Genomic DNA, 21,783 nt, shown 5'->3' on the forward strand with positions numbered 1-21,783 from the left:
TAAATTTGACTGGTTTAAGTTGTCAAAATAGAAACAGTGCTTTCTGAAAGGTCTTGCCTTTTTTCTTTTTTTCCCCTATGCCAAAATGGGAATTGCTGAATATTCAGATGCTAGAGCAACATAGCTTACTCCTATGTGCTCCCAATGTCAAATTGTAGCATTATGCTTTGGCAGAGCAAGCATTTCAATTTAGAACCTTGAATAGTTGCCTGAATTACTTAATGAGATGTAGGTAAACGAGGCTGGTTCTAACACACACATACACAAAAACTTTTTTTCTCCTGCTCTGATGTGGAACATTTGAGCTGCATAAGTTTAGGTGTGCTGTTCTCTACGGCCTTCTGCTTCTTTCTGTCAACCTCGGCCTCTGATACTTCCTTTTATCGTATCTTACTTCAGATACTAGAACTGTTACAATGTAGCCATTAGGGATGTAGATCATCTCAGCTTCACGCACTTTCAGGGTATGGCCTTGTGTTGCAGTTCTTTGTCTTCATGCTATATTAAAACAAAATGTGTGTGTGGGGAAACCCAAGTATTTTTAGTGCATGATTTATCTAACCTCTGTCAAACACTCAGAATTACACCTCCTCTGCCCAGGAAATGTTCTGACCCCTTAAAGAGTAGAAGGAGCACCTCGCTCAAATGGCACTTGCTTTGCAGATGTCTAAACAGCCCAGGGAAACTCTGTTCTTTGGGGAACCGTGTTCTCAGTGCAAAATGTGCCAAGTCTTCCTCTTTCCTTGGTATGAAACAAATTCATTTTAAGAGGCCTGAGATCAGGACATAAAAGAACAGGAGTGAAAATTACAATATAAAAAATAAAATGCTAAGGCACATCTGTCATGCGAAAAGTTCCTTACCCCACATGGTGTGGGAAAGATGGATAGAACAGTAATTAGACATAATTCTAGGTGATTTAGTTGGGATGGCACCCAGGGACAGAACTGTGGAAACCACTAAGATTAAAAAAAAGTCACTTATGCAACCTGACAAAGAACAGTTAATTAAGCATGGTTTCACATGGATCTTAGTTTCTTGTGAAGTTGAGGCTTTTTGTTTGCTTTTTTAGTATGCTGAACTTTTCTGCTAACAGGCCTGACAAGAAAACATTACACATCTTTGGAAGAAAAGTGGAAAGAGTAAACATAAGTAACTTGTGTACTCTTTATATTTCTCTGCTATCTCCAGAGCTCAGTTGAGATCAGTCTCCCTTGTATGAGGTGTAGAGAAGATGTATTTAAGCTGTAACTAAAAGCACATTTTGTATTAACCCTGCAGCTTTCTCTATACAACCCATGAGGAGGCTGGAATGCCTCAGGACTCTGGACCCAGCTTCCCATCCAGAGGAAATCAAGGTCTGCATCCACAAAGCATGACTTCAGGTACTGGGATTCTTTTCTACAGCCTCCAGTGCACAGAAAGAGACTTCACTTCACTCAGCAGGTGCCTGGTTCATTTGATTTAATGAAATGCTTGATTTAAGTCTCAGATAATCCATCCACCCCCAGCCTAGAAGACAGGCAGAGACAGATTTTCTTCTCCCACATACCCCTCTGAATTTAGCACGTTAATCAGGGGTAGGACTGAGTTAGAATGAAGAGCACATCTGGTGATGCGTTGAGTGTGACAGCCTTGCAAACCTGAGGAAAAGGGGTAATCTTCCACTTACTAACCTGTAGAAACAGGAGTTCTGGGAGTGCAGGCTTTCTGCATGACTTCCTTGAGGAATCTGGTTTAAATAGCAAAGTTGGTTGACTCTTAAACCTAGAGGTTATCTTGTCCTGGTACACTGTTATTTCCTTTTATAACTTGGGCTTTTTTTTTAAGTCTAAGACTCCTAAAGCACCTCCAGAAATGGGAATACAAGGTGCTGTTGAATTTGGTCAGAACAGAGTCAGGTCTTGCAGTTGTCATTAAGTGTCCAAGAAATACTGTGACCAATCCATGTAGATTATGTAGCATATTTATTTGTAGCTTGGATTATGTGGGAGGGAATACCCAATGCTTCTATATGCTGTTAATGCATGAGGACATAAGTTGTTTTATATTTTCTTATTTTAAAGCTGCTTGTATGGAAACGACTGTAGTTTTGTGCTGTGCTTTTATAGCATCTGACCTCCAAGATCCTGGCCTGTGACCAAAGCATATAGGCACCAAACTAATAATAATAACAATAACAATAACAATAACAACAACAACAACAACAACAATAATAATAATAATAATAATAATAATAATAATAATAATAATAATAATAAATGACATTGGCATAAGCTTAACTTAGTTAATAGAGACCAGGCTTAGTGGCTATATTTTCAACATTACAGGCAAATAAGCCTGGAGGATTTCCTCTGTGTTAGACCAACACCCCTTCCCACACCTCCCCCACCTACCTGCCCCCACCTCAGGAACAAGCTCTTGGGGAGAAAAACACATAAAAATCCCAACTTCTACAAAAGTTGGAACTTTGTTCATTCCACAAAGAAATCCAGAATGTACTTGATAAAAGTACCTACTTTGGTCTCAGATTTATCAAGAGAATTGCTGAAAATGGTCTTCCAGTTCTTTGGGGAAAGAATTTGCTTTCCAAAAGTAATTAGCATCCAGCAACTACTATAAATTTGACTGAAAGCTACTGAATGTTACCAGTTTTGAAAATCCAGTTACTTCATAACCAGAACATGAATGCTGGAACAGTAAGCTTGGTCTTTTGAAAATTATGGCCAAAGAATCTGTGTGTATGTCTATATATAAATATATAATTTTTAATGGATTTTGAGTTATCCAGAGCTAAACAGAATCAGAAATCACTGCGACATAAATATCACTGTAATGTAAATATATTCATCATTTAATCCTGATAAATACTGGATTATAGACTTCTGAACAGAGACCGTCAATTATTGGAAATCATGTGGTCATCTCAAGTATACAGTATCTCAATTAAAAAACCCTCACAAAATTGTTTTTCTTTTTTATAAGTACCATCTACCATGTAATTTATTTGGTTGGACTCTACAAATACACACTATGTCATTCTAGAAGAACTTGATAACCACTTTTTTCTTGTTCCCAGGGTCTCTTGAATGTTGGTAAGACATTACAGTCATAATGATAGAATCAGTTTACAGTTGCAAATTCAGCCAAATAGCTCACAAATTATATTTGGCAACAGCATTGCCTCTGTTTCACAAAGATAATGATCTGATGTTTTGTTTATGTGGCACCAAAGGAAAATATTATTTTAGACCTTGTGACAGAATTTCAAAAAGTTTGTGTGGTATTCTAAACTTCTGATACATTTAAAAGTTACCGCACTATTAAATACAGAGTAACACAGACTTTCAAAATACCCTTCAAAAGAGAAAAAAGATCAAACAAATGTTCAATTAAATAGTGCCCATTTTAGTTCCTTTACCCATACCGGTATAGCAGCTGGTGTGAATATTCATGCACTACTTTTTACATCTGATGATGTCAAACATACAGATGAATAGCCATATAGGCAGCTCACCTTTACAGGATTCAGCATTACAGGAGTGCTTTTAGGCTGTAGTCTGAAACCCACTGCAAAAGCCAGCAAATAGTATGTCAGACTTGACCCATCTAGAAGTGTGAAGCCTCCAGGCCGTTTGGAAAGGGAAACAAAATAACCTTGACTGTGCTGTTCTTTGGATGACTCTGAGGAGAAAGTGAAAGGTGCAGTAGCTTTGAACTAAATCTGGGACTCTGCTCTGAGACAGGTGGTTTCTATTCTGTAACCTTCCTGGTAAAGGACTAAACTGTATTGGGAAATCCACTGGGAATTTGTTTTTGGTAACAGCATTGGACCAAGGATAGAGCATACCATAACAGTAGTGGGTCCAGGTGCCCTGACACAATTGGCACATGCAGCCAGACTCTAAGCAGGCTCAGCTACAGCAAGTCCTAGGTCTCCCTGAGGGCTCCACTGCTGGCACAGCAGTGTCCCAGGAGAGTTCAGTCCAGGACCCAGGTGCTATTTCCTGAGTCTGGGAGATGGTTTCTGCTTTGATTCTTTGTCTAGCAGCTGGCTGGGAGCAGAGGGATCAGGATGTGCAGTGGGACTGCTGCAAAGATGGCAGAGGAGGCAATGCTCAAAAGGGAAGGGCAAGGTGGTTAAAGACACTGATCTCAGCAAAAGGGTTGTCCTGTCCTTGGAAAGGGGCCAGACCCAGGTCCTTCATCTTGGTGATGGCAGCAAGCAAAAGCCCTGGAATGACTGGCATCATGTCTACCTTCACACTGCCCCCACTAGGGTGGCTTGGGGAACATCGTTTGAAGTTTTCTGAAGGAGGTGAGCACTAGTAGCTGTCGTCCTTGTGCATCTTTGTGCAGCTGCTTTGACTGGACTTTTGGGATGAAAGAACAGGGATACAATAGGAAACATGGTAATAACCACCCCAGAGAAGTATCTTGAGTATCTCTGTGGGAAGGACAGGCAATGTGGGACCCTTGATCTCAGCCTGAGATAAGAACCAGCAGCTGTTGTTGAGGTTAGGCAGAGCTGTGGCAGTGGTTTTAGCAGGAGAGGTCATATTCACTGGTCTAGAGCTTGCGGGCTTCCAGTTGTGAACAGGACTCTTCCTGCCTTCCATCTTTTGATGTTTTCCACTAGATATAGAAGAGCTCCTTGTACTGAGGCAGTAAAGCCCCTGAATGTTTATCAAAGGCTGTCATTGGTGGTAAAAACTGGAATGCCCAGGAAAGAGAACTGGAAAGAGGGGAGACAACAGCATGTAGGGCTGTCCTGACTTTTTCCCTCCCTGGGAGGCCTTGCCTCTTCTCTTTAAGGGAAAAGAAACTGGAAATGTGGGAAGGACAGGATTCATGCTATCCTGAGATTGTGGAAGGGATTAGCAGGGAAGAACAGAAAGATGCACAGGGTCCAAATGTCTGATTTTACTGAAAGACTGGAAGGAGGTGACATGCAAACAGTAAAGTACACAAATACCATGAACAAATTAGTAGCTCTTATAACAGCCCTTATATCTATCTGTCCTGTTATTTTAGACTCACTGATGCAAACACAATGAGATATTTAAGGGGCTTATGGAAGTTTGCTAGGAAAATACTGGCTTCAAGACCAAATTCTGGCTATGTTTGGGCATGAGAGGCTGCAACTGCTAATAACTAATGCTAAACTGACCTTCGTGCTGCCATCTAGTGTTGCCTCATAGACAGAAACATCTCAAAAAAGAAACTGCGCTCCATAATGCTGTATTCAGAACACATGTAATTTATTCCTGTGGAAATACAATGTGGACAACACACAGGCTGTAGAAGAGGGAATGGGGAAGAGACATGTGGAGAACCTACTGCTTAGGGTGAATATTTAGAGAAACATCTATTCTTAAAACATTTATTTTCTCCAGGAACGGAGAGAGACATCTCCATGGCAAGATGGTTTTACAGAACCAGAATGTGTCCTCATGTTTTTTTCACTCTGTGAAGCTAGTATGGCTGTTTGCAAGGTGCAACAGTACACAACAGAGAAAGAATCCCCAAAAAAGCTTGTCTTAACCAAGAGAGACCAGCATAAGCTTGGCAGGTTCTTCTTGTCTGTCCTTGCTACTTTCATAAAAAAAAAATGGGATGTTTATTCAGTTATCAGATGAAGAATTTCCTTTCAAGTGTACATGAAGGCTAACAAAAGGTAACAAGTTATTGTGAGGGAAATATGCAAAACATTTGACTCTTGGCCCTTCAAAGCCTGATCCCTGGCTTCAAGGAGCTGTTGCACATCCTGGATTCATGCTGGAACTGTAGACCTCTAGCCTTAATACAAACAACTGAAGAGTTCATGGGCTGGATGATGCATTTACAACAGCCAGAGCATTCTTTTTCCCCAGTCTTCTTTTAGGTGTTTTGAGACAAAGTTCAAAACAAAACTAAGCATCCAAAATCACTGGTCCCTTTTGGAGACCCTGACTTCTCAGCTTTGCCTCCTGACCACCTGAGCAGGAAAGCTGCAAGGAAAGACTGCACAAGTGAAAAAGTGCAAAAGTTAAAAACAGACTTTTCAGAGGGAAAACCATAATCAGCAGCCTTTAAAGGGCTCCTGGTGGCATTATATGATATCAGGTATGAATTTACTAATTTTCAGTAAAGTTTTCCCATTTATAATAAAATTTTGGTACCAGGATTTGAACATTACATATATGAACTGACTGCATGTTCTCAGTGCAGTCATAAAATGGCTTGTTTAGGTGCAGCAGCACAGAAAAGAATTGAACCAAACTCTTCAGCAGAAAGGACCATGTACTTCTCTGTTTACAGATCACCTCTCAAGTCAAAACATTAAAGTCATCTTGGGCCCTTAGGTCTTTCAAAGACCTTGTCCACAGCACAGAAAGTCCTCAGGTGCACAATGCTAGAGCCCACATTTCTCATTCATGCTATCCCAGATCCCAGTCCCATCAAACTGAGCCTGCTCCTCAATTAAGGTATCATTATTCTTCCTCTCCAGCTTTTGGTACCAGGCTCTAACAGCCATGTAGGTACCACAGATTTTTCCTAACAAGGAACATGACTGCTTTTTAGTAGTCTTTCTTTATGTTCAGTGGGCTTTGAATTCAACATGAGTTGTATGCTCTGAATACAGGGCTTTTCTTTTCCAAAGCTCATGTTTAATGCTGATTACTGTGAAGGGAAGTTACTTTTCTCTTTCAGTTCCCTGTTCTCCTATCTTCCATCAAGTTACGATGACACTCAGCAACAACAAGAAAATGAAAAAAACATACCCTTCAGCTCTCCTCCAAAGTGTTCAGGATTTCTGTGGATTAAAGAAGAGCGAGAGACTCATGTTTTACAGCTTCATCTCTAAAGAGCCTATCTGAGAATACCATGGGACAAAGGTTTGAAAACCAAGAGCATGTATCTGTAAGGAGACTCTTCAGGATCTGCATCATCTGCTTACTTACAAAAGTGGCCACATGCTTGCTGGTGTGGGATACAGGGCCCAAGAGCAATGGCCACACGTATCCAAAACCAACTTATTCCTCATCCAGCAGGAAGAGATTACCACTGGGGCTCTGGCACTGGTGCTCACGGAAATCTGAAGTGAACTGGGATATTCCTTTCTGAGTGACCATTGCTTTTACTCCGTGGAAAAGTGGATGAGGGCTTTGTGGACATAACATGGGCCAAAGCCACAGGAACCAGCACAAAGCTTGTGGGGGGCATCCATGGTCTCTGCTCTCCAGTCCTCTGCCAACCAGTTGAAGTGGACCAATATTTTATTTTAATGCCTTTTCTGTAATTTAAAAATATTTTTTGTGTAACTGTTGCAAGAGTACTTATTATTTCTTAAGGAACCAATTTTCCACGCATCCACACAATTTCATTTCTCCCTCTCCTTTTCCAGGAACAGATTACACATATCAATGGAAAGCTTGCAGAACTCTAGGATTGGGTGGATTTTTTTTTTTCAATCAAAAGGTATAAGTTCAGTTGTTCTTTTCTTCTCAGTTCTGGGGACACAGGTTTTGCCCTTCAGACAACCTACATAAATAGGAAGGACATCAACTTCATTCTGTTGTTTGCTTCATGATTCACTATAACATTTCCCTAGTACCAGCCATGGCTGTCTCCCGAATAAGCAGAGCTAAAACTTTCCTGTAGGTGTCTGAGACCTCTCGGGCAGAAGGCCGTTCTGCCGGGTCCTCCTTCTTACATGCTGCATGGATGTCAAATAAATGCAGTCGTACAATGTCACTTCCTTCAACATGGCCCAACAAAAAATTGGAGACATCTGGGATTTTCCAGATGTCTGTCTTCTCATCATAGGGAGGCATGAGTTCATCTTCGAATGGCACATCTTCTCCATAGGGCCAACGCTGTTCAGGAGCTACAAACTCACCCTGCAGCTCCCGATGACCGCACTTCACCAGCCTGCCAGCACTCCTGTTCACAAGAGGCAAAGCGTCCAAATCATTCACCAGGATGTGAAAGTCACTTGTTAGGAGATACTGAGAGAGGACCTTGTCCAGGTCATTTGAGTCACACATCACTAAGGTGCCCAGGGGGCTGCTGTGCAGGTAACGAATGACACTCACATAGTCTATAGCAAGCATCAACCTGTGACGCCATGTATTCATGTCCTTGTATTTGGGAATGTGTAGAGTTTCATTCAGGCCCCTTAGGGAGCCAAGAGGATGGTATTCAGTGAGGATTGTGAACTGCTGCTCACAGTAGCCAAGCAGCCGGACAACGTGCTTGCTCTGAAGTGCTTTCAGCATTTTTAGTCCGTGGAGAAAGTCCTCCTTCAGCTCTGAGTTGGTGAGCTGTGAAAGGACCACTTTGTTTTCCTTCCATTCAGAAAGAAAGACCTGAGAACACACAAGAGACATGTAAGACATGTGGAGAACCTTCTTCTATGAACTGCTACCGGCTGCTGCTGACATCTGTGATGCTTAGTCACAACTGCAAATTGCTGTCACCAAGTAAGGCCCTAGGTAGGACCATGTACCTGTCCCAGCAAGCCCTTACCAATGTTATAATGACATCACAATTTCCTAAGTTTTCTTTGGAATGGGCAGTGCAGAAGAGTTATTTCATACCATCCAAACAGCCAGTCTTACTTGGCCATGATTGCACCATGCTTCACAAGTGCTTCACTGACCTCTCTGATTTTGCTTGTGTAGCTGGTTGTCATTTGGTGTCAGAGAAGTGGCCCAGGTCATGACCTCCTACCTGTTCTGTTCACCTTATCAGTGGCCATGTGCTCCTGGATGCCTACAGTAGTTAGCTGCTGTGAGGATAGTCATAACAGCAATATGGGCACTAATTAGCCAGCAAACTGTGAAAGCCCTTTATCCACACGGGAAAAGAAAGGAAAACCAAACTCACCTTTTTCACAGCACCTTCACCAACACACTTGAGTTTCCTGACTTCCCTATTTATGGCCTCGCAGGAAAGCCACGGGGAACAATTTTTCACCGCGCCCAATTTGAAGTGCCCAAAGGGGCAGAGACCAGGGTCCGTTTCGGCACGTCCCGATGAGCTGTCAAACTTGCTGAGGTAGAGGTAGAGAAGGGCATTAAGGAGCAGGACGGCCACAAGCAGTAATGCCAGAGAGATGGACGTCACCTCTCTGGGAAGAAACTCCCTCCTAGCGAAGTGAGGTTTCTTTTCCATGGCCGTGCCCTCTGCATTTTCCGTGAAAGACGGAGGCTAAGCAGGACGCTCTTCCCAGTGGGGGAATGAACGCCTGCGGAGCTTTATGCGGCCCTGCTGCCCCGCGGCCGCGCCGGCAGCGTCGCCCCGAGCCCGCAGCCTGCCGAGAGAGGCCACGCCTGGCGGCGGGACTTGCCAAGGGCGGCTTCGAGTTCGACGCTCGCCTCACTGTGCAGCCTCCCGGTTTTCCGAGCGGGCGGTCCCGAGTTGGTGGCTGCGCCGGGGAGGGACGCCTGACCCCGGAAAGCGCCGGGCAGCTCCGGGCAGCGCTGCGTGCGGGGCGGGGGTGGTGGCGGCACCGCCCCGGGGCGGAGCGGGGCGCGATGGCGGCGGCGGCGGCGGGGCTGACGGCCGCAGTGGCGGCGGCGCTGGGCGCGCTGCTCATGGCGCCGGGCCTCACACAGCCCGACGGGCAGGGTTCGCCCGACCGCAGCGCGCCCGGGCCCCACGGCGGGGCGGCGGCAGCGGAGCGGCGGCCGCCGGGGCGGATGGACCAGGCTCTGCTGCTCGTCCGCAACGAGCTGCCCGCGCCGGGCCTGGGCCTCGCCGCCCGCTCCGGCTCCTGCCACCAGGTGAGGAGCTGTGCCGGGCTGGGGTACCCCCCGGCCGCCGCTCCAGACGGCCCGGCCCTCGGCGGGGCTGCTCGGCTTCTCCACCGGCTCCCCGTGGCTTCGGTTCCAGCTCCGAGCAGCACGCTGGCAATTCCCGCAGCAGGAGCTGCTCTGGCCCCGTGGCATCTTCCCTTGTCTTGGCCACCATGCGAGGCAGGAGCCCCTTTCTCCGTTGGCACTAATGCGCTCCCTTCACCCTCCTTTTCCACAGTGCTTGTATCAGTTCCTGGCATTTGTCCCACCAAGCAACGGGAGTCTGAGAAAACCAGGCACGGCGTCGGTAATGGTTGATACCCAGCATCCACTCACCCTGGTGCTCAACAGCTCTGTGGGTGACAGAGAGCTCTGCAAGTACGTGGTCTGGCCCCAGGGAATACATGGATAACTCTATCCTATGTTTTGCATTGGTTTATTTTCCTTTCCCTTGGAGCCATGTGCCTGTTTATTGCCTGCTCACAGCCCCTTTTTCCCAATAGTTTAGACTTACAGTTCAGTCTTTGCCCCACTGCTGTCACAGTGGCATCTGTTGTAATTGTGCTGAAAGGATCTAGGGGCGAGCAGGAGTCAGAATGGTGTTCACTGAGGGAGCATGTTCAGGCACCTGGTTTCTCTTGCAGGGAGTCTGTAGTTCAAGAAGACAAATGATGGCAATGCATGTGTGCTAAAGAATTGGTGTTGGGCTATGGAAGGGTGTTGGGCTTGGCAAAGACAAGCTGTTTTCTGGATCACAGTTAATCCAAGTTTTTGTCTTGCCTTTCCTGAAGCATTCAGGCTTACAGCCCTGCTAAATTCTGCTGTGGTACCTGCATGTAGAGGTGATGGCTCCGCAAGTTTCATTTCCTTTATCCTTTGCAGGGTTCAGTATCATTTTGGAGAGTTTGGCAATTATTCCCTTGTGGTAAAGACCCTAAATGCAAGCACCAAAACTGTTTCTTGTGACCTTACCATCAATGAAGGCCCAATCAACAGCTACCTCCGTATGTAATGCTCTGGTTTTCCCTTTCATTCTACATCTTGCATGTCTTCCAGTAAAACCAGCTTCCTCAGAGACCTGTGCAGCCGCTCGTGCTGTGCTGAAGAGTTGTCTTGGGCTTGCCCCTCTCAACATCTTGCATCCTTACGTTTTATACACCCGTTTGAGGCTCTGACCAGGATCAGGCCTCTTCATGTGATACATGCTATGCCCCCCTTTTTGCTGAAGGAATTAGTCCAGAAAAATCTGGGTATGTGTCCAGAGGGAGATGTTTTCATAGCTGCTTTCTGTTTCCCCGCATGTTTATGTATGTACACAGAATCCTCCCTCTTCTTCCCTCTGTCTTGCTTCTCTCACAAAAATTTGAAACAGTTTGCACAGTGTTTGAATTTTTTTTGTTTTTGTGCTTTTAGTTTTAAACGTGATATTTTCCTTTTCGGTTCATGTCTTTTCCAGGGCCATTTCAAACTCTACAACTCTTCCATTCTTTTCCTTTACATTACATTATTCTTCAGTCCTTCCAGTTTCCCAGCTGTAAAGAGAAATTCTCCATGCCTGCAAACTTGGTGTATTGCCTTCTCCCCTGTCTCCATCATGTTGAGGCTGTTTTAAACTCCCTAGTTTTATTCATCAGAACATACAGCGCATCAACTCTTCTTTCGCTATTGTGATGAAGTGCAGTTTTCTTTGTCTTTTTTTGTGCCAACAAGTGTTTTGCTGGGGTTTTTCTTCCCCTCTGCAACTCAGGCTGGGGATGCATATTGCATGGAGAAGGTGGTGTGATGATTGGTGGGCTGGAATTTTTGCCATGTCTGTGTCACGCTTGGTCAAGCCCAGTTGTTGAATGGTTTTGTTAGGTCATTTATAGAGTTGTGTTCTTCTCTTTCTATGCAGCTATTCTCTTTGCTTTCCTGGTTTACAGTGGGATCCTCGCTGTCCTGATTGTCGTGCGCCTTTTTATGAAGTAAGTGAACAGAAATTCCTCCTCACATGTGATATGGGGCTGCCGGTTTAAAACCACAAGAGATAGTGTGGTAATGCTTCAGAGTCCCACTTGTAGCCGTGCTTGCAGATCATCACACCCTGTGCCAGTTACACTGTGGTAGCTGTCTGTGCAATAATGAATTCACAGTGACGTGATGCAATAATGAATTCACAGTGATTTTGCTTGAGGGCTGTCTTGCAGCCTTGTTAGCTTGTGTGCAAAGCAGTTACTGCAGGACAGCTGATGTCCACTGTAAGCTCATGCACACTCTGCCTCACCCTCCTGTGACTTGTTTTTTGGGTCTAGCCCTGAATCAGTAATCCAAGTCAGTGGGACCTAAGTGTGTGTGGCATGTGCAACCTTCCGTCCTGTGTACTCAGTGGTGTGAGTCATCCTTGTCTGCACACAACCTAAGAATAAAACCCCCAAACATGAGCTTGTGTCAGTGTAATTACACAGCTGGACTTAACTGAGATCCTAGGTACTGGCTGAATCTCAGGACAATGTATGTGAGCTGTGAAAACAAAAATAGGGACTGTCCCAACTTTTGATTTATGCTGCTAAATAGTTGCTGTTAAGATGAAATTGACTAAAATAGTTCTTGTTTTGTGTTTTAAACTATTACTGATTTTTTTCAGAATTGATCCAGTTAGAAACTGGGTTTACAAGAAGCTGAACCCCAGAGAAACTGATCGTCTGATTAATTCTGTGAGTGACTGCACTATCTTTAGTTTGCATTGTGTAGTGTTTTCATCTCGAAGAACACACACTGTCTGGACATCTGGGGACTTGTGTATTACTAATCATCTCCCCCTTGTGTGTGTTCTCCTTGGCAAATCTTGTATTGATGTCAGGCAATTTTATGTCAATGAAGAATGTTCAAATGGGTTTCCATGCAAGTTTCGTGGATTCCCTTTAGACCTCTTGTAAATTTTGAACATACATCTTTGTACTCTCTTTAGTTCCCTTGAAGCAGACATGTTTTTGAAAATACTGTCGCCTTCTAACAGACAGTGTAAGTGAAGGGAAAAAATGACAGCCTTCATGTCTGCTTCCAGCACAGAAGGAATTTCAGCAAGAAACTGAAGCCAAAATTTCTCTGGTACCCCTGGAACTGGCATTTCTACATGAGCCTCATTTTGTACTAGAATCTAGATTATAGTCTGGGCTTCACATCTAGGAGGTCCAAACCTGTCTAGAATAAAAAGACTTGGAAGCAGAACTCTGCAGAAATTCTTGTAGTTGTTCATCTCTATAGCTGTGATACAGTGATGTCTGCTTCTTTATGCTGGCACTGGAGCTGATCAGAGTAGTTTAAGAAACTCAATTGCATAGAAGCTACTCCTGCATTTAAAAGGATTTATTTTCTGCTGGTTTAGCTCTCAAAATGGTCTCGCTGTGGTGCCAGACAAGTGTTGGTGGGGTGGGATGGGATGGATCCTCTTTGAGGGTCAGCAACGGGATCTGCTCTGTTGTAAAACAGTATTCGCAGTGATGGCAAGTCTCTGGCTGATTTGGACTGGACCCAGCTCTCATGAGTCTCAAGCACAGGCTTTTTTCCCTGCATTTTTGCTTCTACCTGCAAACATTATTGCAATATGGTAGAGCCAGAAAGAGGTTAGAAGTAGCAAATGGGGAAACAAACAAAAGGAAGACAGGGAGAATAAAGAGAGAGTATGTGAAAGTTTGCAGTTTGCTGACCTCTGTTCCCTAGGCAGCCGGTGCAGCTGCTGACTTGCCCTTCATGTATCTGCTTTGTTCCCAAAGGAGCTCGGATCCCCAAACACAACAGACTCCATTAACTGTGATCCTGCCCCTCATTCATGGAGCACGGCCTCTCAGCAGCGGCTGCATTCCCTTGACACGTTCCGAGGGTGAGCATAAGAGCTTGCTCAAAAGCAGCTCTTTCAAGGGGAATGAGATTTTTCCAATGGTGGCTTGACAGTGCATGGAAATATATAGCAGATGGACAGTTCAAGGTGGTCTGTTTTACTTGGAAGTTAATACAGGTTTTAGTTCTCAGAATTTCCAAAACACTTTGCAGTTGATCTAGTTTGAGGTAACATTGAAGTTGTGTCAAAGGGTGCAAAAGAACAACGTGTTGAGTGTGAAAATGCTATGTGAAGGAGCTTACTTTGGTTTGCTACCACCCATGATCTTTACACTGCTTCCTGCTTGGTAAAGCTGGAAACCTTGTTGGAAACCTTGGAAATCTTGCTTTAAAATAAAATAAACCAGATCTCACAGAAATATTTCAGTGGGGGTAAATATTAACTTTGTGTTCATATATATGTATTTCATTGACATGCGATGCTTTGTGGTTTTGTTGTCTTTTTAGGCTCTGTCTTGTAATTATGGTGTTTGTTAACTATGGAGGAGGAAAATACTGGTTCTTCAAACATGAGAGCTGGAATGGTAAAGTACAATTGAGACAGTTAATCTGGGTTTTAACTGCAGCAGTATCTAGATATGGTTAGCCTTCCAGCTGCTGCGGTGCACTGTTGCTCAGCTGGAGGCTGGGATGCTGTGCCTGTTTGCTTCTGCAGGGTATCTGGTCTGTTAGGTTAATGGGCAAAGCAGTGTATAGTCCTACCCATCACACAGTGACGGGATGGTTTCACATCACAATCTGTGTGTAAACTTTTTGTGTGTGACACACAATCATAGCTTTAACCACACTCAAGCTGATGTTGTTCAGTGCTGTAAAAACATAATGCCTTGACTGGGAAGCTGATGGGGAAGGAGTCAGGCCTTGTCCTACCCTAGTGGAGAATAGCAAGGATCCCACCCCTAAAATCTTTCCCAAGGCACAGCAATTAGTTCTGACTCTATTCTTGAAGAGTGGTAAAAGCGATGAAGCAAGATGTTAAGTTGTTTGTAAGTTTTGTTTATAACATGTTTTAGATTCTGAGACATGAAATAATTGCAAGCAACCTGCAATTCCTCTAGAAACTCAACAATAATTTTATTAAAATTTAGGGAGGGTTTAAGATCAATAATGTGCTCCTTTGTATCTCTCTGTAGGATTAACTGTGGCGGATCTGGTGTTTCCATGGTAAGTTTTCCTGAAGAATAGTTCTTGTCTCAAGTGATTCTTCATATTAAGGGTTGCAAGGAGAACATTGCGTGCACCTTGCCTCCAAGTGGAAATGTATTTGGAGGGGTAAATTTGTGTTCAACAGTTAATAGCAATCTGCCCCTTCAGATAACAACAAAGTTCTTATGAACCAGCAGAAAGTAGAAGAGCAAAGTGGTTTTGGTCCTCACATCTTTCCTCCCACACACATTGGAAGTGCAGTATCCCTGAGAAGCTCATTGCCATGCTACTGTGTTGAAGGCAGTCAATATGGCAAGATTCAAAGCTGGACTGATGTGTATCCGTAGATAAGATAGCCCAGTACATTTTGGATTAAGCTAACAATTCTTATGGGAAAGTAATTATCCCAACTGCCCCTAGCATGCTTCTTCACACTGCTTGTGGTTACTCTTGGACGTGGGATCTGGTCTTGGACTGTAAACCAAACCTAGAGGGGAGGACTGGATCAGTTCTGAATTTGAATCATAGATTTGCAGCTTGTGTTTTACTGCTGTGAAGATGCTGATTTGAGTAATGGCATTTTTTGGTAGTGTATGAATTGCTGGAAAAAGACCAGAATGCAATTACAGCCCTGCCTCAACTGACCACTGAAAAAGGTGGAAGGGTCCCATCGTGCAAGCTTAGTAGGCTGCGAACAGAGGAAATAAAGTTGTCTAGTTCCACTCAGTGCATGCATTTTTTGGGGCTAATGAAGGCTGCTTACTTAGTTTTAGTGTTTGCTGTCACACACATGATAGAGACATCTTTCAGCTCCCTTTGCCATCTTCTCTGGTTCTCCAGGTTTGTGTTCATCATGGGGACATCAATAGCATTGTCACTGAGCTCCATGCTGAGGTGGGAAAGTTCGAAGTGGAAGGTGCTCAGGAAGATTCTCTGGAGGAGTTTTCTGCTAATCCTATTGGGAATCATAATTGTGAATCCCAATTACTGCCTTGGACCCTGTGAGTGGAACTTGCTCTCTTCCTTGCATTTCTGCAACTGTTGTTCCTGCCTCCTTGGTTGGGCTGTTGCAAAAAGAGTGTCAGCCTTGCTATATGGGGCAGTTTGATAGTATCCTGTAGAGTGCTTTTCAGTTCTGCGCTGATGCAATTCTCTCTTAGACCCCTGTGCTGGTCACTGTTTATCCTCTGATGTAGTGACTTTCCCAGGATTATGATTTACAGAAAGTTGGCAGAGCAGAGTGGAGGTGTCCCTTGTTACCTGCAGATGCAGTGGGTCTCAGTTCTCCCTGGAGAAGGGTAGCTTTCATATTTACAAAGGAGCCTGTGTCTGCTCTTTGACATTGCTTGTGTGTTTTTCAGTGTCCTGGGATAATCTACGTATTCCTGGAGTGCTCCAGAGGCTGGGATTGACATACCTGGTGGTTGCTGCTCTCGAACTCCTATTTACAAGAGCTGAGAGTGGCACCTGGGTGAGTTATGTGGGGAGATGACACCTGATACTGGAGTAGGGTTTGGGAGCCCTTGCTCTTGTTTGGGCACAAAGAACACATGAGAAATGATGCAAAAACATGTAGCATCTTGCCTGATGTGTAGTGCAGTGACCTGGTAAAAAATTTGGGGAACCTGTACCCTTCAGTGTCCCAGTCTGCATTTTATCACATCTAGCCTTGCTGTATTTGAAGATTTCACCAACCCGTTCAGATGGTGTTTAGAAGCAGGCACTTCAAGGCACTTTTGATACATTTCCATTGCCAAAGGAAGCCCAGGGACAGGCATCTCTGTTGCTGAATCCTGTGGTCTGTGTTTTGTCCAGTTAATTTTGGCAATGTTTTTTCACAGCAGGGGAAAGTAGTACTGCTTTTTGGCCTTTCTACTGTCTGTTTTCCAAAAAGGCTTTTGTTCTACTAATGAATCAAAATTCTCCTTGACATTTTCCAAGTTAAAAAACATTAAGGGCTTTGTTTTGGTTTCTTTTTCCCATCCTCTCTCCCCTCCCCAAGTAACTAAGTGTCTGAAAATCGTTTTTGAAAATGAAAATGTCTATTGGCAGAATCCAATTTTGTAATGACAACAGTTCCCTCTTGTATTTGGGGACTGCCTGCCAGGAAGTACAGGTTGTCCCCAAGTACATGGGTTTTACTTGCCAGCTAATCCCCCCCTTTCCTCCATCTCATGCAGGAAGCAACGTATCCTGCTCTGCAGGATATTCTCCCCTACTGGCCACAGTGGATTTTCATTCTGATGCTAGAAGTGGTTTGGCTCTGCCTGACCTTCTTGTTACCAGTGCCAGATTGTCCTAGGTAAGACCATGCACTTGGACTACTTTCTGTGTGGCATCATATTGGTTTTCTTCTACTGAGTAGAAAATACATTTTATTACCCATAGGGAAAGAATGAAGAGGAGAGCTTTTAGGCCAGCAGGGTTAAAGGAAGCATTCACCATGTTACTTTGGTACTAAAGTACCAGGGGTTATAAAGGTGATGTCATTCTTCCTTTCTATCTAAAGAACAGCATTAAAATCTCCCCAAGGTTTATGTACAATAAAATATGATTATTGCAATGCCATCAAAGTGTGCCTCTAGCCAGGGAAAACACTGAGCATTTAGTGTGTCCAGTGGACCAGCTGCTATGCAGCTGGAGCATACCAACACTCTGTGCTATAATCTGTTTGCCTCTGTCCTAGGGGCTATCTTGGTCCTGGGGGCATTGGAGACTTTGGAAACTATCCCAACTGCACTGGAGGAGCAGCTGGTTACATTGATCGTTTGCTTCTTGGAGAAAAGCATTTATATCAACATCCCTCTTCCAGTGTAAGTAGTTTTTGGTGTGCAGTATGAAGCCACAGGTAAGCACTGAACATACCTGTCAGGAGGCGCTTGGGAATGATAGATGTAAGGGAATTTAAGAGAAAGGAGATTGGTTGCTCAGGTGCCCTGTAACAACTGTTTTCTCTCTAAGGTGATTTACCAAACAACGATGCCGTATGATCCTGAAGGGATCCTGGGGACCATAAATAGCATTGTTATGGCATTTTTGGGACTGCAGGTACCTATTTTCTTTCTGGCTGTGTGCAATAATGGGAAAAGTTGAGGGAAGCTTGGAAGTGGGGAGGCAACTGGGTTTCTTTACTTAAGGCTAAGATTGGTTCTAACAAAAACTTTTCCAGAGCAATGCTTTCAGGATGACTTAGCCTGAGGTGAGTGTTGGAGAAGTGGAAGCTAAAACGTGGAGTAACTTGCATTATATGCACCTAGACTTTTTCTCAGTTTTTGTAAGGGACAGACACAAGAAGTTTGCAAAATAGCCACCTGGAAATGTGTTTTAAGGTTGTTGTCTTCAGGTTGGGCTTATGCTGGGAGTAGGCTGGCTCTCCACGTTGGAAAGTAAGGCCAAGAGATGCATAGATTTCACGGCTTCATTTTAAGGGTTTTAAAGGTAGCAGCTGTATTTGTTGCCCATTGCTGATTTTCTGCTTGATGTGCACCATTCACTCCCCTGCATAGGTGCTGAGTATGCTTACCTCCCCTTACATGAGGAATGCAGGTGTTCAGATTGGTGTTACCCACACCAAAAGATCACAGCTCACAACTGTGTTCAGAATATGATAGTATTCTAAATAGTACCACGATGCTTTTTGATGCAGTTCTAGTTAGTCACTGTTGGCTTTTCTGACTATGCAGCAGCTGTGAACCAAATTGGAACTCTTGTGCTGGGAAAGGAATGTTACCACATGTAGCACTGGGTGAAAATTGATAGGGAATCTCTGTGGACCAGAGCTTGGAACAGAAGCAATGCTGAAGAATGCGTTGTCAGGACACACTTCTTAGTGGTGTATGAAAAGGAACAAGTGCTCTGAGCAGGTCAGGGTGTGACAGTGCTGTGGAGAAGCTGTTGGGGGTGCCTGTGGTGTTGTTTCTTCATGCAGTCCTTGCTAAGGGAGACAGAGCTGAAGTTCAGTTGTGTTGACCTAATAAAGTTGCTTGCACCCTTCCTCAGTGTTAACATAGCAGGGAAGTGAGAAAAGGGGAACCTCTACTGCTGATTGGGTTGCATTTAAATTTTCCCCCCCTTCTGTGTTCATTCTTTACAAAGAGTCCTCATTCTGAGCCTTTAAGCCACTTGCTTCATACAAATCCTATTTGCATTCTCTGTCTTAGCTTGGGTGTCAAATATATCTGGCTCTTGAAATGTAGTTACATTAATGGGCATTAATTAAATTTTTTGTATTCTTTGTATAAGGCAGGAAAAATTACCTTGTTCTACAAAGACCAGCACAAACAAATTATGATTCGGTTTGTCATATGGAGCATAGTAATGGTAAGTCTGATAGATATATAGCTCTTTATCAGACCTGTATTGTAATGCAGTGCAAAGCTAGTTATTCTAAAACATGTAGTGATTATATACTCTTTAGCAACTTTCTATTTCAGGGAATTATTTCTGCTATCTTGACAAAATGTTCTAAAGAAGAAGGGTTTATTCCCATAAACAAGAATTTATGGTAAGCAAAGAAATACAACTTTTAGTATTATTTTGTTAAAGTACTATTTTACCTTCGAGAATGTTCTACCTTTTATATATTGTGACCTATGTCACATAGTTCTCTAAATATTAATCTTTCTACTGAAAATGTTTGTAGGTCAATATCATATGTGACAACCACAGGATGCTTTGCTTTCATCCTCTTATTGCTGATATATTATCTTGTGGATGTCAAGAAATTCTGGTCAGGTGCTCCATTTTTCTACCCAGGTCAGTAACATCACAGCAGGAAACATATTCCTTCCAGTTCTTTCTACACTTATGCTATCATTTTGTTTTCTGCACTTCCCTTTTCTTTAAAAGAGGTAGGGATTTAGAATGAGGAAACCTGAAGGATTCCAATATGATTAACTTGAGGGGAACCTTTGCATAGAACTGGGATACTTGACACCAGATATTTAGGAGAGAATAGTCAATTCTTTAAATGAGGCCTGGATGCTGCTGTTGCTATTGCCTAATGACTGTTCTCAGTTTGGTCTTGAGTTAAGGTCCCAAGGAACAGCTGCCTAGTACCAAGCAAAATACCACAGTTGTTCATAGCTGATTTTGGAAAGGACTGCTGAGACTTGTGTAATGTAATGGGAAGCTCAATGGCCTGTCAACAGAGTAATACCACTTCTGAAGATGTGGAAGATGAAATCCCCTGGGCAGCTCTGTAGGTTCTGTCTCTGTGATTTTAGATAAGCATGTGTCCCAAAGTATCTCACTGTGGTTTTAACCACACTGGACACACAACAAACATGGGTACAGAATGCAAACCCACAGCAGAGGGGACCTTTCAGCAGCTTTGGTGTCTGGTGTCTGGACAGGAAAAGGGGTAGGGTGACAGCATGCTATTGTATCTCCTACCAGAAATCCCAGAGCTTTGAAGGGCAGTCAGCATTTGTTTGTAAAGGCAACAGATCTGACCAGATAGCTTGGCACTCATCCTCCCTGAAGACATGAACTGTTATTATTCTCCTTATTACTATAATTGCAGGATACTGATTTGGTTGTATTTTCAATTTAGCACAAAGGTTGTTTGTATTTCTTTTCAATAAATGTTTTAGAGGAAAGAACCCCCCAGACTGTATTGGAAAACACATGTATGTAGCATCTTTGGGGCAAGTAACATTAGCTGTTGTCTCTGTGCCACTCTTTTATAAGCCTAGCGTGCCTCTGCCTGCTTGCTCTGAAGCAAGTTCATGCCTGCTCTTTCAGATGGTATGATCTGTGCTTCCTTTCAGGGATGAACTCAATCTTGGTCTACATTGGACACGAAGTATTTGAAAACTATTTCCCTTTTAAGTGGAAGATGCAAGACAGCCAATCCCACGCAGAGCATCTGACTCAAAACCTCACTGGGACAACTCTTTGGGTCATAATATCATATTTACTTTACAGGAGGAGGATATTCTGGAAGATCTGATAGAGGCGGTAAAAGTGTAGCAGGCCTAGATTCTGACAAGGCAGGTGGATGAGCCTGAAATATGAATTAGACTGAAACACTGCCACTTGTGCTAGGCTGTGAACTAAAAAGGGATACTAGTTCACGTTTACAGTGCTATGAAGTTGTCATCAGGACTTCTATGTGACTAAAGGGACAGTATTTTCCTGTTTAGCAAAACCTTACTAGTCTACAGTTGCTCTCTGTTTTCTGTCTATGTAAATATTTTACTGGTTTTCCTCCTTCATAAAGAGAAACTGACATACATTTGGGCAGTCTAAGACAGCCTGATGGTGTTCAGGAAAGGAACTGCAAGGGATCTGGGTGGTGACTCAGGGGATTATCAGAATTGGCCTGTGGTTAACAGTCCTTGCATCTGACACAGAACCTCCTAGCTCAGGTGGTCTGGGGTTTGCATATATCCTTGGCACCTGTTGCATGTCTGTGCCTCTCGGGCTACTGGCACTCATTTAACTTGGCCATTGGCTCCATAGGAGCACTGGCAGCACCCTCAGCCCTGTACTTGGGGTGGTGGTGCAGTTACTCAGAGGCACCTCTGTGTCACTGCGTGCTGTGGAAAGTGGTGCTCTCAGCTGATAATGCTTCCTTATATTCTTCCAATTTGCTCTTGAACCAAAACCTTTGGTTTAGGATCCTGCTGAAGCCTGCTCCCTAAAATCTCTTCCGTTGGCTTATTAATCAGCAGGCGGCTGCTACTACATGTTTAGCAGCCCATCTGTGCATGTTCTGGGCCTTTGTGTTACATACCTCTAGCATGGATGAGGTCTGAGTTTCATGTGCTACACTCTAGGAGTGCAGAAAGGCCAGTTCTTACTGACTTTGTATAATCACTTGGATATTACTCTGTTTCAAAGCAATCCTCCTTTTATGTGGATTTACCTAAGGGACCTAAATCTAAAAACCAAACTAGTGCTAATAAAAAACCTGAAATACCTTGCAATGTTCTCTGTGTATGTATAAAGATGAAAAGAACTAAGGCACACACCT

General features: G+C 43.7%; 2 protein-coding genes across 2 annotated transcripts; one reads left to right on the forward strand and one right to left on the reverse strand.

Annotated features, from left to right (window-relative positions):
* Window positions 1-4,901: 4,901 nt before the first annotated feature.
* POMK (protein O-mannose kinase) lies at window positions 4,902-9,472 on the reverse strand. Its single transcript, XM_071556015.1, has 2 exons — window positions 8,872-9,472; window positions 4,902-8,351 (listed from the first exon to the last, which is right to left on the reverse strand). The coding sequence occupies exons 1-2, from the start codon at window positions 9,157-9,159 to the stop codon at window positions 7,578-7,580; spliced, it is 1,062 nt and encodes a 353-aa protein (XP_071412116.1). The 5' UTR covers window positions 9,160-9,472; the 3' UTR covers window positions 4,902-7,577.
* Window positions 9,434-21,736, forward strand: HGSNAT (heparan-alpha-glucosaminide N-acetyltransferase). Its single transcript, XM_071556014.1, has 17 exons — window positions 9,434-9,770; window positions 10,021-10,160; window positions 10,665-10,786; window positions 11,677-11,746; window positions 12,406-12,475; window positions 13,535-13,641; window positions 14,106-14,182; window positions 14,792-14,822; window positions 15,645-15,805; window positions 16,166-16,275; window positions 16,985-17,106; window positions 17,491-17,617; window positions 17,766-17,852; window positions 19,047-19,124; window positions 19,238-19,308; window positions 19,447-19,559; window positions 20,576-21,736. Exons 1-17 carry the CDS (start codon window positions 9,522-9,524, stop codon window positions 20,755-20,757), a joined length of 1,917 nt encoding a protein of 638 aa, XP_071412115.1. The 5' UTR covers window positions 9,434-9,521; the 3' UTR covers window positions 20,758-21,736.
* The last annotated feature ends 47 nt before the right edge of the window (window positions 21,737-21,783 follow it).

Source organism: Pithys albifrons, chromosome 5, assembly GCF_047495875.1.
Source record: "Pithys albifrons albifrons isolate INPA30051 chromosome 5, PitAlb_v1, whole genome shotgun sequence".
Taxonomy (NCBI): domain Eukaryota; kingdom Metazoa; phylum Chordata; class Aves; order Passeriformes; family Thamnophilidae; genus Pithys; species Pithys albifrons.